Source organism: Archocentrus centrarchus, chromosome 9, assembly GCF_007364275.1.
Source record: "Archocentrus centrarchus isolate MPI-CPG fArcCen1 chromosome 9, fArcCen1, whole genome shotgun sequence".
NCBI classification, from domain to species: Eukaryota; Metazoa; Chordata; class Actinopteri; order Cichliformes; family Cichlidae; genus Archocentrus; species Archocentrus centrarchus.
In genome coordinates this window covers 27,277,067-27,295,323 of record NC_044354.1, presented here as the reverse complement: position 1 = coordinate 27,295,323, position 18,257 = coordinate 27,277,067, and the positions used below count along the sequence as shown (strand labels likewise).

The window sequence follows — 18,257 nt, the reverse complement described above, 5'->3', positions numbered from 1 at the left end:
AGCTCAGGTGGACTAGAGAACAAAAATTCTTAATGAAAACTTACAGGTGGCAGTAAAAGTAAACAGATGAAGAAAACTGTGTTGTTGGATGAGCAAGAAAAATCCAAATGTCCTAAACGATGTCCAAAAGAAAAAAAAAAACAGAGAAAAGGCTGCTAGACGCAAGAGGACACAAAAATCCAAGCAAGTCAGACAAATAAGGATTGTAGGAGGACAGGCTGGTGGATGGAAAGCTGGGGAGAAAACCTCAGGCACAAAGCCTATCAAGGCAGTCAGGCAAGACTGTTCACGAGTTAGTCCAAAGGCAGAGCAGACCAGCAGAACTGCTCCAGAGAGCAGAGTTACCGAAGGGCAGACTGACAAGGCTGGTTTGGGGGACAGGTTGAGCAGACAGCAGAACCATGCTGGTGGCTAGGAAACTTGCCAGTGACAAACACAGAGTTTCTCTGGAGGCTGGGCAGAAAGCCATCAACGAAGCTCTGGAGACTGATGCAGTGGTTAGTGGTTAGAGAGCTTGGCATCCGGGTCTGTACACAGACTTTTCAGATAACTTCACGTTTAGTATGTTGCCTAAATGTTCAGATCCTGAAGTTAAATTTGGATCTTATCCCGTTGGCCATTATCACCAGCAGACACATGTTTCTATCTTCTAATTAATGCCAATTAATGTAATGAAAGATAAACAGAGAGCAACAGTGTTTAAGAAATTATCTAACAATTTTACTAAGAAGAAAAGCGAGCTTTGCAACATCTGCTTTTTGTTGAAAAATGGTGGTTATATCGCAGACCAGGATGTTTTGTAACCATAAGTAGCCTACTTCTGGTGCCTATCATTAAGTGAAGTTTTCTTTTAACTGTATTTTTCTTAATTACTCTCTAACTCTAACTAAACAGCACTTGACAGCAAATGAAACATTGTTAGTTACGTAAGTCCAAGAATACAGCCTGAGCGAATTAAGCAGAAATCAAAATTCTGGAAATCTGGAAACGCTCTCCCCATTACATTTTATTATGTTTTTCAGAAAGGCAGAACCCAGGTCATCCTAGAAACAAGTCGCTACACTCAGAAGCCTTGGAATTGAGCAAGGCAGTTATTCTGAAGACCTTTTTCAAACAAATAGCTAGAAAGCCCTAACTTTTAATGGTCACTGGGACATGCAACATCATATTCTGAGTTTCAGTCATTCGGTCGTTTCAGGTGTTGCAGGCTTCCGATGGGCAGAGGGACGACAGTCATCTTTAACATTTCAGAATTCCCCCGTAGATTTCAACTACAATTGAATGAGGTTCTAATTATCACAGAGTAAATGGAGGTGACCCCCTACGGATGATATGTATGGCACTTCTATGGGCTTTCTAAACTGATGTATTGCAGTATTTCTAGCATCTATTACACTGTTATTACACTGTTACTATTCATTGCACATTGACTGCAGACAGCTGATTTCTGATGTAAGAGAGTGGGGGGGGGGGGGGGGGGGGGGGGGGGGGCGCATGACTTTATCTCAGTACTTTAATTTGTATCAGGTTTGGATGTGGAACTATTCAAAGATAGTTGTAATGTTCAAAAATAGACACATAAATATTCTTTAATAGACCAAATATCTTAAGCTGTAGTTTCAGAGGACAGTTTGGTTGCAATTGCACTTTGTTTTAGAAACATTCTGACTGCTGAGACATTCTGATGTGCTCAGACAACACTCTTTGCTCTTTTTGCCACATGTCAGTGACAGACATAGCCATTAAAGATGCCATCTGTGGCCAATGGTTCAGAACACAGGCAGAACCGTCTCAGCCAAAAGAGGGGGTGGCACAGCCATCAATCACGCTGACATCCAGCAAACTGCTGGGACACCATGGAACCTCCTCTCCACCTGACAGACACATTAACTTTTCTTGACTGAAGCTGCTGACATCCACTTTTTGGGGATCATTTTTATCAATAAAAAAAAGTTAACTTACTCAGAATTTCTCTCTCTTTTTTTTTTTTTAGTGTGGAAATGACAGTAATGAAATTGAAACCCCTCCATTAACATAGACTCATATATTATCCTGAAGCATGATTATTATTTTTTTTTTTTTTATCTGTCTGTTTCACTGCCGATGGGTTCAAACTGCGGTGCTCTTACCATCTGCAGGGAAAGAATGCATCAATCAAAAGCTGAGTTTGTTCTTACCAAACAACTCGCATTCCAGCTGAAATAAAAGAAATGTTAGATTTGGACTGAGGTAGATTTATCCTGTGAAACTGTGATTTAAACCCTCACTGTTGTAAAGGCACCGAGCTCAGTCGCAAATACACAATGTCATGAAGATAAATCCAGGGCGTTGAGAGGCCCGAGCTATTGATTTCTGCATAAGTCACATCAGCCGACTCTGTTGATCCACCTGCCTCTCGGGATGCACTGTTGTTCTGCTGGCTGTCAGCCAGCATACAGCTGCAAAAATTCTAGCGCTCCAAGCACTGATACCAAAGGTCCATGCAGGACATGCAGTAAAAAACAACAACAAAAAAAAAGCTTCTATTAACACTAATGAAAATTTATAGCATCAGTGGAGATCATCATAAACTTTACTAGATGTTATTTTTGCCGTTGAACAGATGGTGTACATCATCTTCTTGTGCCCAAAATGCCTATTCAAAACCCATGATGAATATTTGAGAAAAGCACTGTCATCAATCTCCAATTATACTGCTGAAAAGCCCTGCGTAAGCTATTGTTCTCAATTTCAAACTTTTTGAAGATGCAATAATTTCATCTGACAGTTGAGATTAATGTTTAATGCTTTTCCTGCAGGCATAATATTACACAAAGCTTCTCCAAGCTAAACAGTAACCCTTCTTTGCCCTTTTACTTGGGCACCGCTGTGTTAAATTTGAATATTTCCACTGACCCACATACTGTAGCTCGTGCTCATGCTTTTCTGTCGAATGATCTGCTGGTGTTGCAACGTGTTGCAGTTCACTTTCTATTTTAGAGCTCAGGCAGGCTAAACGAATGCTGATTTGTCATTAGTACTTTTATATAATCACAGCCGCATTTATTTTCATATTTCTCCTCACCCGCTATTTCCACATTCTGGCTTGTTTCCCAACATCTATGCCGTAAGCACAATAGCTTGCATGAATGTCATTTCCTTTAACATCTGCAGCTTAATGTGGGGATGTTTTGTTCCTGCACTGATTTACTGAGGAGTGATTTAGAGAAATGTGGAGCTAAGTTGTTCATATCGTAAAACGGCCGTGGCTCTTCCGTTACATTTAACTGGGGACGTTATCTCAAGACTTTAAATGGCTTTGGCTGTTGCGATATAAGCTAGCCTCCATAAATTAAAGGAGTAACATTTAAAGCCTGTATTTTTTAATTGCCTTCTGGTTCCCTGCTGTTTCTTGCATTTGCACCATTTTACACATTCACACGTTTACATTTCAGGATAGTGCTGTGTTGCCGTTCGGCAGCTCTGTTCTGAGAGCGTAATGAAGAAAGGCATCATCAACAGAAGTGAAACTTATCGAATTAGTAAAATGAGATCTGAATAATGGAACATTAGTATTATTGGGTAGGCATGTATATGCATCCTAATAATAAATACTGTGAAGACTCCACTTGACCACCACTCAGCTGTGATGCATACTCTCCCAGCAAACATTTTAATATTGCATAACCATCAGCTGGCCGTCTTGGCTTAAAAATAGTTCTGAAATGAAAGTCGTGCCATCACACAGGAAACTTCACCTTCTGCTCGACATACTTCCTAAATGTCACCTGGTTTGGACTGTCTAGCAAATGGAAGTTTGTGTACAAGATATATTATCTTTTATCAATAGAACAAACTCAACAACTTTAAGAAAGGCGAGAAAAGAAAACACTCTGCAAGGGTCACTCAAAAACATAATTTTCATTCTGAAGCGTGTTTCCCATTTTGCTGAAATAAACCAGACATGGATTCAGCCACACCATGGCTTTACAGTGCAGACACTGTGGTATGTGATGCCTGACAGATATAAATTGCTGTGATGGTTTATAGAACCGAGGAGGGTAAACTCCTCAAATTTCATGATTTTAAGCTATCAGAATATAATCTTAGTAACCCTAAGCCTGGCTGAAATCAGGTCAGATATCTCTGGCATCTTATCACAGATCAAATGGCAGATATGGTGATATTTATAGGCATAAGCAATCATCCTCTTAGGTAACTTTAGTGTACAGATGGAGTGAAGCTTTCTCTGTTTAGGAGAAACTGTATGAAAGCAAATTTACAGAAAGCGTAATGATTTTATGAGGTTATTACCGAATTATGACTGACATGGTTGAGCAGCTGCTCAAGTCAGTACATTTAAATCTGTGTGAAGAACTCTCATGTATGAGTTTATTTGCAGGCTCAATGCTTCAGAAAATGAAATTGTGTTAATGTATATATTTGTTAGAAAACACAGAAAAGCTGATTAGATTATCGAACTGGTGACAATTGCTTCACGCAACATGCATTTTATAGTGTTCCTCTTTAAAAGCACAAACTGTAGGAGAAAGGAAAGATTTCTGTCTACAAGCAGCGCAATACCGACAATTTGACCTGTCTGTTACCTTCAGTGCTTTACTTTCCCTGACTTCAAATATTTCACAGTAGCTGCAGTCGGGTCTGATTCAACATAAGCAGCCAGTATTGTTTATTTGATGGGCACTCTGTGTTCTTTTTGTCCTGTTATTCTCGCAGAGAGTTTGAATGTTTTACCAGAAATACACAGTTTTCATAGCTAATTCAATCACCAGCTTTAGGCTTTAGTAATATTTGCTTGTACTTCAAGGATGTCCTTGGTTCATATTCCAAGTGCAAAAGAAGAAAAGTTTTCTTTGCCCTCGTTTACTGTATTTTCCAAACATATGACCCAAACATGAAATTGCATTTAAACTCAAACAAGCTGCAGCTCTGCTCCCAAGTCTTCAATGCCCCTGCTTATTACTCATAATTTTACCATTTGTAGCAGTCTCAGTAAATATGCCACTTTCTCCCTTTTTAACTTTCCAGCATTCTAAAGTACAAATTGTCTGCAGTGCACTTCAGCTTTGACTTCAGCCTCTCAGAGGAAATCATTTCAGGGATGGAGATCCTCTGTTCGCTTTGTTTCCAGAGATTCCTCCTGAAGACAAAGGGAAACTCTGAGAAAACATTTTGCTTCAGGAGCAGAGCATGCTGGCAGGGTGGAGAGGTGAAGAAAAGCCCAGCAGGGATCGGCATTGTAGGAGATAAGTGCATGGATTCGCAGCACTTTGGGCCCCCTCTTCTCACAGAAGCTGAATCTCTTTATAACTCTGTTCACAGAGTTAGAAGAGGTCTACATTGCCCTGCTTATAAATGCCATGCAAGGGATAACATTTGGTTTTAAACACAACTCAGTGAGAGGAAGTAGCACAGGCAAAACGACATGTTCTACTTAAGCTGACAAGAAATTGTTGCATTTGTGGGCTATGTGAAAACACGGTAGTGTGTTTCCTTTAGACTTTGAGGGAGGAAAGGATTGCTTTGCTGTGCTGCACATTAAATTTTTAATGGATTTTTAGTATTTTCTTATTAAACTGGTCAGTAATGAAAGAAGTCTTCATACAAACAGCTGCATAAATAAACCTGAATCAGTTATAAACTGGCAGCTGACACAGCCAGCACCAGACAGTGAAAGTGTTAACTGCAGTGAGGCTTTTACATCAAAACCTCCCAGCTCCTCCTTTATGTTAGAAAAAAAGCCCAAACAAATGTTGATGAATAAATTATATTTGGATTAACGTACAAAAAGAGACAAACTGGATGAAGTGAATGTGACTAACATGAAAGCCACGTGCTCATCATCCCAGGGCGTCCGCAGCAAAGTCTGCATTCCATCGATGGAGGTGTCTGTTTTTTGGTTTTAAGTTGTTGGTTTTTCTCATTTCCATTCACTTTTTCCATTTAGTGGTTTTAGTACACCCACTTCACAACATTTACCCTGCACTGGTGCTTGTACTTAACTACAGTTAAAGTTCAATGGGTCCTTTAAACATGACAAGTTGGGAGTGGGAACCCAATCTCACTATTGCTTAAATCAACACCAGAGGAGCTTATGTGACTTTCGCTGCTGTTTTCTCTCGTTCTGCGGTTAATTGAATCCATCGAAACGATCTACCTATTCGTTTTCTTAAAAGTTTATTTAAGGCTATCTTCACACTGCAGGCCTTAATGCTCAATTCCGATTTTTTGTGAAATCTCACTTATTTGCGTGGCCGTTCACGTTTCTGAATATATGCGACTTGTATGTGATCTCCTGTGTGAACTGCAAACGAACCAAAAAGTGCCCCGCGTGCGCAGTAGAGGACGCAATAACGTCACACACAGCGAGCGTGCTCAGTGTTTGCCGAGCTGACTTTGTTTTTCTTCCCGCTTCCTTGTAGCAGGACGCAGAATAGTGACGTTTGTCGAGTATCAATGACGTGCAGGTTGGATGAATGCGACCTGGCCGTACAGACACAGGTCACATTTGAAAAGATCAGATACATATCAGATTTAGGACCACATATCCAAGTGGCCTGGGTCGCATTTGTAAAAATCGGATCTGTGTTGTTCAGACTGTCATGAAAAGGTCAGATACGGGTCGCATAAGGGCAAGAAAATGGGATTTGGGTCACTTCAGGCTGCAGTGTGAACGTAGCCTAATTGAGGGTGGCAGGGGGCTGGAGTCTATCCCAGGTGAGAGGTCACCAGCCCACAGATAGAGACAATCACACACTCTTACATCCACACCAGTTTGGAATCTGGTGACATCTGGTGTGGTCTTCTACTGCTGAGGCCCATCTACCTCGAGGTTTGAGATGTTGTGCATTCAAAGATGCTCTTCTGCATACCTTGGTTGTGGTTATTTCAGCTACTCAAAGCAGTCTGGCATTCTCCTCTGACCTTTGGCATTTTTACCCATAGAGCTGACACTCACTTTTCTCTTCTTCTGATCGTTCTCTATAAACCCCAGAGATGGTTGTGCAGGAAAATCCCAGTAAATCATTAATTTCTATAACACTCAGATCAGTCTGTCTGACACCAACAACCATGTCACATTCAAAATCACTATAATCACCTTCCTTCTCCATTCTTATGCTTGGTTTGAACTTCAGCAGATCTTCCTGACCTTCTGCGTGCTTAAATAAGTTGCTGCCATGTGACTGGCTGGTTAGATATTTGCATTAATGACCAGTCAAACTTTTGCACCTAATAAAGTGACGCGTGAGTGTATATTTGTGGTGCCCAGAGGATGGATTCTAATGATTTGGGGAGATCAGCAGAGTTTGCCTCTATTGTCATCAGGAGTTTGATATTCAAAGAGTCTGTCAACTATGGGATGGATTACGATGTTGGCTGACTTTCATAGTTTTTGATCCAACTATACATGATGGCATTCTCTACAATGAACATTACAAGTTCACAGGGTTGTTAGTGTGGCTGTTCTCTTATTTGTTCTTGGCTCCCCAGCAGCCCTCGGTACTTGTTTATCAAAAACTAGCTTTACCTGCCTATTTGATTTTGGCTATGGCTCATGTCGTGCCTTGAAATAACAGGTCAAGTCAGAGCCGACACAGACATAGAGATACTGTAACTGTATTTGACAGCTGAGTTCTTTGGTTGCAGGGTGAGTAAAACTGCAGAACTGGATCCCTGCAGAGCTCTGCCACATCCTGCTTAATGGGCCTTAAAACATTTAAGTACAGTATATTTAACATGAAAACTTCAATTAGAAAAACTGCACAAGTTGTCAGCTGAAATTGAAAACGCTGCTGCAAATGCTGTAAGCCTGCGTGCTGGATTGCTTCAGTTGATGCTCTTTTTAAGAGTCTGAACCTACAAAACCATTTTTGAAAAATGTTGGGAATGCATGTCGGGAATGCTGTGCATAGTGCAAACCAAAGCACAATCTAATGATCTGCAAATCTCATAAACCTGTATTTTATTCCTAATGAAGCACAAACATATCAGATGTTTAAGGTGAGAAAATGCACCATTTCAAGAAAAAAAAGCTCATTTTGGGACAGGTGCAATATTCCCTGCTTCTTTTAGGTTTGTATGATAGAGCTTTACCCTGTAATTGTGGATGGCACCGCAAACTGTCCTCACAGACACTGGAAGTAGAAGTGTTCCTGAGCCCATGCAGTGATTTCCATGACTGAATCATGCCTGTTTTTAATATAGTGCCGCCTGAGGGTATCCAGTGTTGATGTTTGACCTTATCCCTTGTGCACAGAGATTCTCTAAATCTCTTGATGATATTACTGTAGATGATAAGATATTGATGCAGTTTTTTGCAGAGTGGTGACCCTCTGCCCATCTTTACTTCTCTAAGATGCTCTTTTTATAACCAATCATGTTACTGGCCTGTTGCCAGTTAACCTAATTGGTGGATTTTCCAGCCTTTTGTTGTCCCATTCCAACTGTTTTCAGATGCATCGCTACCATAAAATTCAAAATGAGCTAATATTTTTCACGAAACAGTAAAATGTCTCAGTTTAAATATTTGATGTTGTTCTATTGTGAATGAATATGGGTTTGTTTATTTACTTTTTTGTGCAAATCATTGCATTCTGTTTTTATTTACATTTTACACAGCATCCTGATTTTTTTGGAACTGGGTTTGTACAGGCAGAACCCCTCACACTCACTTTTGATCAGCAGACAGCAGAGGGTCTATTCAGGCTAATAAACAGCTGCAGTCTGTGTATGTGTGTGCGTGTGTGTGTGTGTGTGTACATGTAGGTGTGTGTGTGCCCTCTGACTAACCATCTACAAGGCTGCCATTATGAAATGTGGCATGTGTACTGTCTCTTTGACTTGATGATTATAAATCAGGACCATCAGGCTCAGATGATTCATTCTGTTGTCTCCTAAAAAAAAATTATTTTCAGACATCATTGTCAAAAATGGTAAGTCTTCAAAAAAAAGTAGTTTTTAGTGTGCTCTCTGCGCTTAGCTAAATGTGTCACCTCACAGTTTTATCGCTGCAAAAAAAAAAATACTGTTCCATTTTTATCCAGCTGATGCCAAAACCTATAATATAGAGAAGCAGGGACCTTTTCATGGAGTTTAAAGTGTCCTTTACACAGCAGGTGCCACATCAAGCCGATGCCATCTGTCTCTTGGTGATGGTGATGAACCCTGCCTTCTGAAGTGAGCTGAACCCTCAATCAAAGCACAGAGGGGTGTTTAACAGTATGGCTCTAATGATGCTCTAAATGGGAGGAAAGGGTTTCAGTCCTTTATGTGCCTGCTGGGTTATCTATGATGCCAAAGACCGATCCTGCATTAACACAGCCTGTTATGAGTGAGGAGTCTGCAGCATATGGAAAGTAAAGACTTTAGGTAAAACTAGTGGGCTGCTAGACAAATGGCCTGGACACTCTGTCATAAAGCATACTTGAAAGAATATTAAATCAGAGGGTGATTATGCTTTGCTGGAGGAGGATACTATATGGAGAGGCTGCACTGATGGTGATAAATGCTCTTTGCTTAGGCCATGTAATCATTCTCTTCTAATTCCTGACTATTTGCAGAAAATTATTTGCCAGTCTCTCTGTTTTGGGGGGGTAATTTTTCACATGAGATAAATCATCCAATAACCTACAGTGTTTTACTCCCAACAGATGCTAACAGAAATCTAAGAGCAACTCACTGTAAATCTGTCAGGGCCACTACAGTCAAAAGAAGGCTGACATTTCTATCTGCAGTCATTTCTATCTGGTGCTGTGGCTCAGTGCTGGGAGCATACCTCCCCACCCGTTCATGTGCATACATGGAAGGCCAGAGGCGTCAGTCAGAGCCAGCATGATACAGTAGGAAGAGGTGGCACAGATGTGGGTTGAAAAGCAGCCTGCAGATGAGGAGCACCTGTGGGTAGACTAAAGCACTGTAAATAGTTTTCCCCATTTGAGATCCTGTCTGAACTAATGCCATTATTAATTAGTAATAAACATTATTTGGCTCTCACTTTTGCTAGCCTGTGGTGGTGGGTGTGGAGAGTGACCATACATACTCACCTTTGCACCGGTTCATCACATCTTCATTACTTTTATTATTATGTTGTCAGAATACACACACGTTCCCCTGTCATCCAAGGATACATGAACAGTCAGTGTTGCCCAGCCAAACAGATACTTTTGCATTAGCTTTGAATTAGAGTATGTTTGTCCTTTTCAACAAGCAAGTTACAACTCACTGCTGAAACATACACATGTGAAATTGTGAGGTTTGTTCTGACCAAGTCAAGATGTCATCTTTGTTATCTCGGTTGATTTTTTTTAATTGCTAATGTCCACGGGGTGGTTCTGTGAAGCTAAGCCTGGGTAAGCTGCAAACAGCAACCTCCAGGGCTCAAAAATGAAGTCAGTGAAGAAGTGCAGCTCCTCCGATGGCCAACTGTGACTGGCTCGAAATCAAGTTGGCTTAAATCCCCTAGTTTCACTCTTCATGATAGCTTAACGGTGGGCTTAACGGTCACCTCCGCTGGCTCCCTTCCATCCCTTCCCCCTCCCCACCCTACTGCTCCCATGCTATTTGCCTTATATGCTTACTATGCCGAGGTTTTTTTCAACCTCATACTGTGCCCCCATTATGGGGAAAATTAGGAGATGATTTTTTTCCTCACCTGCCCAATTGTTTCACTTTGTTTCCCTCTTATCTCTTAAATGGCAGCGCCTGTGACAGCAGCAAGGCCACGAAACACTTATCTCCTATGTTTGTCGATTGTCTTTGTTTGTTGGATGGGTGTTCTGGAACGTACTTTTCATTGTATACTTGTGTACAATGATAATAAAGTTGAATCTAATAGCATTTAAACGATAAAGCAACTTGAGAGCAACATTGTTCTGATAATTATCAAGTTTACCAAAACTGTTGTACTAAGTTTAAAAAGAAATGTTTCTATTTAAACAATAGTGTAACTTGAAATGCAGTTTGGAGCATAGAACTGTACTGGAAGAAATCATTACCTCCTTTCTCTTCTTTAACTTCTTTGTTGTCTCTAGAAACAGTAAACATTTCACCTCTTTTTGAGTTCCCAGCCCCTCTGAATTCTTTCGTTCTGTCATCACTGTTTCTGGTTTGCCAAGTAATTGCCTGAATGTTCTGATAGCAGAAGCTGTGCTTTTAGTTTAGGTCTCATCTGTCAGTGGTATCTGAATAGCTTTGATGGTGCATTACGCGTTTAGATCTTTGTACACTTTAGAGCTTTTTTCTGCTTTAATCTGACGCGTCATTTGTCTGCCTATAGATTTGCTAGCTGAGCCTTTAGATTTCAGTTGCTTAAATGCACCCCCTCCCCCTTCCCTTTGAGCAAGGCATTAAATTCCATTCAGCTCCAGGGCTGCTGTTATGCTGCTGACCTATGACCTGCCTGCAAAAGCAGCTGCAGGGATTAAATTGAGTCTGACAGTTTACACTGGCCTATTATAGAAGGGTCACCCTATAACTGTATGAGTCCCACATTTAAATCCTACAACACAACCTTCTGCTGAGAAGAGAATGAGCCAAGTGCTGAATGTAACGTATAATGCAGATGTAAACTGCGCTCTGCCTGTGGCTCAGCTTCATCTCACCGAGGGCCAGCTGCGCTCAGCAGGCAGCAGAGTCCTGACAGTTCTGGCTCCATGCGGTCTCTCTCTCCTCCATGTTTTTCACTGGAGTTTGCCATTTTGAAATGTTGACTGGTGTAATGGAACGTAATGGGACAATACTAAATGTTGACTTAGGGTGAGCTGTGCACTGGAGTGTTAAAACTGATTAAGTTGATAGTGCCGTTTCGTGTCGGGTAGTGCTCGGTGCAACGCGGTGCTCTTTCAGGGTTAATGCCGTCATCCATGCATGAAGAGACAAGTGGGCAGCCCCAAGAAGAGCTGGCTCTTTCTTCCATTTGCCAAGTAGAATTTAGGTTTTCCTCTTTAGGCACTTAATTGAGCTAACAGCTTGTTATTCAGAGGGCTACGCTAGCACGGCCACAGTTACATTGCTGCTGATCGCTGCTCATTAAAGCCCTCACATCGTGCTCTGTCTGCCGGCTACAAATCTTTGCTTTAAAAAGCCAACTTGTGCTTTTAGATGGTGTTAATATATAGTTATTAGTCTGCAGTCTGTATTTTTTCCAAAATGTTGCTAATACACCGCATTTAAAAGTTCTTTTATTCTGGGCCAGTGTTTTTCCCGCACAGAGTATTTATATTGTCTCACATTTGTCTTTGCAAAAATGTCACATTCATGGCTATGAAAGCACCATCGTGTTCACAGTCCATTTCAAGAGTCATACATTGTGTTTAATGCTTAACACAAGCCAGAAAGACATGGAGTGGCGTGATGATACAGAATCCAAGCTAATTAGCTGAATATTAAAAGCACAAGACATGTCAGTTGTGATGTAGCAACAGAGCGATCACCTTGTTCTTGTTATTTGTGTCCTATTTATTAAAAAAACCTATGACTTTTATTTAAGTCTACTCTCTATAGGGATGTAATAAAAGTCCATTTGTATCCATACAGGTACAGTTTACACAAATGTACACAACAAATTACTGGTGCTCTTTAGGGTCAAAAAGGTACATACATATTCCCAAGAAGTGAAAGGATTATTCCTATATTTTCTTCTTTAAGGTGCAATATCAGGAGACAGTTTGTATTTGGCCAAATACAAAATAAAGTGGGCTAACATATTAATTTAACTCTTAGACTAGATGAAAAGCAGTTTATATATATTTACATAAATTTCAGGAGGAAGGGTTTAGGTTCAAACTTGCTCTTGTTCTCCCTTTGCCTGAGGCAGGTGTGACATAAAGAAGCTTTGCAGGTCAGTAAGACTAGGCAGGTACTTTACAAATGTCTCCCCGTTCTAACTGATTTAATAGTAGTATAAAAATTAGTCAGTTCCTAATTTCCCAACTTTTCAAATCTTGAATTTTGTATGGTTACATTAAGGTTGAAAATTGTTGCCAGAGGTTCAAAAAATAAGCGTCCACTGTCAAGGCACAACCACACCATTAGAACCAGTACTGTTGCAAATCTTCCGCAACCACAAAAACTTGCGACCATTTACACACGTCAGTGTGTGAGAAAAGTATCATGCCTAATATAATGCTACTCACTTATCCGTGCTTATCATCTGTGCCAAAAATGCATGAATAATAATGGGCCACTTTGACTGTGTGGCCCAATTAAGTTACTGTAGCAGTTAGCCCATGAGCTACCTATGGTTTGGCAGTTAAGCCTAATATAATGGACCCATTTTAATAAACTATAAAATTCCCCCATAGTGTTTTAGATGAAAATCACAGAGTGAATTCAAGCAGGTCAGAGACTGCTTGTTCACAAAATCAGTGACATAAAAAATCTCCCAAAGAGAACATAAAAATCAATGAAATCAGGCGTCATTAAGCCTGTCTTACATGATTAATAACCATCTTAATGTGATGGCTGTGGATCAGTAGGTAGAGCGTGGGTGGCTCAATACCTGGCTCCTTAAGTCCACATGTTGCCGCATCCTTGGGCAAGATACTGAACCCCAAACTGCCTGCAGTGCATCCATCAGTGGCTCAAAGTAAAAGAAAAAAAAAATACTTTGAGCTCTGTTAGTGCGTGATAGCATTATAAAAGTACCAGTCTGTTTAACCTTTTCTTATAGTTTTGAGTATTTCATAATGACAGGAAACTTTCATATTTATGACATCTTAGTTGCACAGTTATGAACGTTGCTTCTCATATTTCAGAGACAGTCACAATTATGAGACTATTTGATATGTTTTGTTGTGTATTTATTTTTGGTGAATTTAATCCTATTTTTATTTTATTTTGGTCAAATGTTCAAAGCTGTTACATCTACAAAAATACAAAAACTAAAGCTTCCAGCATGACCATGATCACCAAAGTCAGCTATAAATATCTACTAATACTATTAAAATACTTAATACTATTAAAATGCCTGATCAATATAAGATTTTAAAACCAATTCTGTGGTTAGCACTGTTGCCTCACAGCAAGAAGCGCCTGGTTCGAATCCACTTTGGCCTTTCTGTGTGGAGTTTGCATGTTTGGGTGGGTTTTTTCCAGGTAGTCCAGTTTCCTCCCACAGTCCAAAGATGTGGGGTTAGGTTAACTGGTCATTCTAAATTGCCTGTAGTTGTGAATGTGAGGTGAATGGTTGTCTGTCTCTCTGTGTTAGCCCTGTGACAGGCTGGTGACCTCTCCAGGGTGTATCCTGCCTCTCGCCCTATGATAGATGGGATAGGCTCCAGTCCCCCGCGCCCCTGAAAAGGATAAGCGGAAGAAAATGGATGGGTGGATGGATGCTCCAGCCATTATAAGTGTCAATACAGATAGATCAGCAAATAGCTAGTAGTGACCGATGATACTAGCTCATGATGGCAAAAACCACCAATAAATTGGTTGGGCTCTAAGTGTGTGTCAGGTCCCTTACTGAAGTCAGGTCAAACACGTGTGTATGTTTTGTTGTGAATAAAGCAAAAGGAATTAAGGAACTCATTGTAAAGTTTTTTGCTTTTTGTTTTTTAAATATGGTCAAAGTAGTGGTGTCTTAGCAGATTTGCTTTGTTTACAGATCACCAAGATACATCTGTTTTGTTGTTTTACCTTCAGAGGCATCACCCAGCCCTGTAAAGACCTCCCCAGAAACATCTCCTATGACCTCCCCACGACAACGTCGTGACTCGGACCGCTACTGCCAGCTATGCAACGCCTGGTTCAATAACCCTGGCATGGCTCAGCAACATTATGATGGCAAAAAGCACAAGAAGAACGCTGCCAGAGCAGATCTCCTGGAACAGCTGGGCAAGACCCTGGACATGGGAGTGATGAAAGGTAATACACATATATTTTCAGTACATCAATATATCCTAAATGATGTTCATACTTTTTTTTATTATTATTAAAGTAGGCAGCAAAAAAGGGTATTCATTATCAGATGGAGCTTATGAAAGAAAGTCAGCTTATTTATTTTTTTTTTTTTTTGCCTTTTGGAGACCTGTGATTTTTAAGGGTAAGAATTTTTCATAAAAATACAAACGAGAATGATGTTTTCAGGTGTCTGATACCACCAATAGAGAATGAGGAGAGCATACAGCACAAATAAAGTAGAATTTCAGAGCTCACAATAACAAATTCACAATGAAATAACCGTAATAGGCATACATGAATAACAGGGTTCTAGCCAGCCAGCACAGTGTTGTAAACACTGCTTTGTCAATACGTCAAATAACCATTAATGCTGTCCTCATCTAAAGCTCAATATATACACTCAGCACAAATATCTAATCAACCAATCACATGGCAACACCTTGTGTATTTAGGCATGTAGACATGTCAAGGTGACCCATTAAAGCATGGATCCATCCAATGGTATCAACACCTGAGGCTGGTGGTAGTGGTGAAATAGTGAGGGGGATATTTTCTTGGCATAGTTTGGGCCCCTTAGTCCAACTGAGCATAATTTAAATGCCACAGCCTAACTAAGTATTGTTGCTGTGTCCATCCCTTCATGACCACAGTGTACGCATCTTCAGATGGCTGCTTCCAGCAGGATAGCACACCGTGTTATGAAGCTCAGATCCAAAGCATAGATTATTTCAAACTGGTTTCTTGGACATGACAATGAGTTCATTATATTTTACTGTGAAATGAATGAGCTCACTGAGATCGAGTGACTGCTCCACGGTCATCACATCTCAATCCAACACCTTTGGGATGCAGGGGAACAGTTGAGTCACATCATGGATGTTTAGCTGACAAAACTGCAACAACTGGGTGATGCTGGCATGTCAGTATGGACCATAATTTCTGAAGAAAGTTTCCAGCACCTTCTTGAATCTGTGCCACAAAGATTTAAGATAGTTCTGAAAGCAAAATGGGGTCCAACCAGGAACTAGCAAGATCTACCTCATAAAGTGGCTGGTGAGTGTATTTTGTTTATATTTTATGAAGCTACTGCTGTCAAATGTCTAATATCTTTTGTTTTGGGGATTAAGTGATTTCTTATTAAACGCTGTAGGTAATAATGTGATTTGCATAACCTAATATTAATTAGCAATAGGGAGCAGCATTACATTTGTTAACATCTGTGACTATTTATTAGTCCTGCTCTGTGGAGCTGAAAAGTAACCCTCTTGACTTCAGTTGTCAGCTTGACTCTTCGTGGAGGCCACCAGCGTGTCACAAGCTGTTAATTTTACAGAGAAAGAGGAGAGAACTTTCTTGCTTTTCATTTCCCAGTTACAATATGTCAATAACAATTACACAATATTATTCCAGCTGGCAGAGTGTTGGCTGCCAGAAGAGCACAAGGAGCCCAGAGGTGTTGTAAAGGGCATCAGAGCATGACTCCACCAAATGGGAGAAACAAGTACTCGCAACTGATTGGTCACAGACTCCTAACTCAGAGCCTGATTGGTTACTTTTGCTAATTGAGGGCAAACTGGGTGGTTTGTTCAGCTGTGTTATGTTGGCTAAGGTTTCGAGTACATGATGTCTATTTCAGGAATGTTATATATTTTATCTTTGGTGTTTCCTGACTGCAGATGTTTATGGAGCTACGTGGCCCCATATGGCAAATCCATTATCACAAATTTAGGTGTGAAAATAAATCCTACTCTAAACCTCAAAGTTCATGTATACGCAGGGGTGACATTCTGATTTAAAATGTCTAAATGCAACTTTGAAATGGTAGTTTGTGCTTTTATAAACTCTCATCTCATTCACTGCAACATGTTTCTTCGTAGAATTAGTGAGGCCTCCATTGCTCGCCTACGGCTGATGCAAAATGCCACTGTTTGATTTTTAACAAGTAAGCAAGAGCACATCTCTCCAATTTTCACTTCCCTTCACTGGCTTCCACTTCATTTACAAATGCATTGCAAAATTTTCTTTGTTTTTAATTCTCTTAATGGTCGTGACATTCAGATATTTTATCTGTTTCTACTGCTGCACCCATATATCCCATCTTGTTCTTACGGGTCAGCAGACCACTTGCTTTCACTTGGTCCAAAGATGCATTGCAAACACAGAGATGATGGAGCTTTCGCAGCTGCCGCTCCAAAATTGTGGAATGATTCGTCATTGGGCAGGCTCCTTAACTTGCTCTCTTTAAATCTCATTTTAAACCACACTTTTATTCCCAGGCTTTCGACCCAGTGTGTTATGTTGACTGATTTTAATTTAGTTTTTCTGTACTTCTATATTGTTAACTTCTGCAGCTCTTATGTGTTTTTTACACCCTGGCCTGTGTTTATCTTTTATATTTGGTCAGCCTGTATTTTTTCTTTTTTAAGTACTATATAGGCAAAGGGGTATGGTATGGTATGGTATGGTATGGTATGGTATGGTATGGTATGGTATGGTATGGTATGGTATGGTATGGTATGGTATAATATGGTATGGTATAATGACTAAATCCACCATTATTTTGCACAATAAGCAGGTCATGAGAGTAATATCATAGACATGGTGCTGTAATGTGTGCTGATGGGGATGGTGGTATTGTTCTCTGGGTTAGATTTTGGCTTGGGGAGATTGGGGGAAATTATGTTTAGCATGGTTACACTTCCTCCCTGGTCACATTTAATGGTGACCATCGGCGTTTGCTGGGACAGAGTGGGGGCCTTGAGGAGACGGAAGATAAACTAGCTTGTTTCAGGCTGTGGATGAATTGGGAGGCTGTATAAAATGCCAGTATAAATTAATGCCTTATTTAGTCCATAGGGAGGACCAGAGTAAAGAGAGCTGGAAATGAGCATATTAGATCATTGCTAAAGATGTATTTCTGATATGCAAAGAGATATTTTCAGGCTGTTTACATGTCTGTGCTGATCAGTGACAGTCAAGTCAGGGGGTCGTAACAGCGTCCGAACACTTCAGCTGCTGTTTCATGCCAGTTTTGAGGTCTGTTTTGGATCATTGTCCTCTTGTAGAACAATAATTCTTCTCAGTTTCACTTCACGACTAACTGCATGGAGTCTGCATCCAGAATTTGCTGATTTGTAGTAAAACCCATTCTTCACTCTATTTTTGTTATGTTATCTGAACCACTGGCTGCCACACAGCCCCAAAACAGAATATTTCTGCTTCACTGCTTAACAACCGGCTGTGTTTTCAATGATTGTGGCCAAAGAGCTCAATTTGAACTTTTTTGTAATGTGGCTATAACAAATTTGCAGACTTTCATGATTCCAGTGACTGCCTTGTGTAGACTGCGTTTGTGCATC

General features: G+C 40.4%; 1 protein-coding gene across 1 annotated transcript in view; it reads left to right on the top strand.

Moving 5' to 3' along the window:
* Window positions 1-18,257, top strand: part of LOC115785873 (zinc finger matrin-type protein 4-like) — a 102,912-nt gene that overhangs the window by 28,967 nt on the left and 55,688 nt on the right. Inside the window, exon 3 of the mRNA XM_030737792.1 lies at window positions 14,641-14,862. Within this exon, the coding sequence (XP_030593652.1) occupies window positions 14,641-14,862 (222 nt within the window). The remainder of the gene's footprint in view (window positions 1-14,640; window positions 14,863-18,257) is intronic.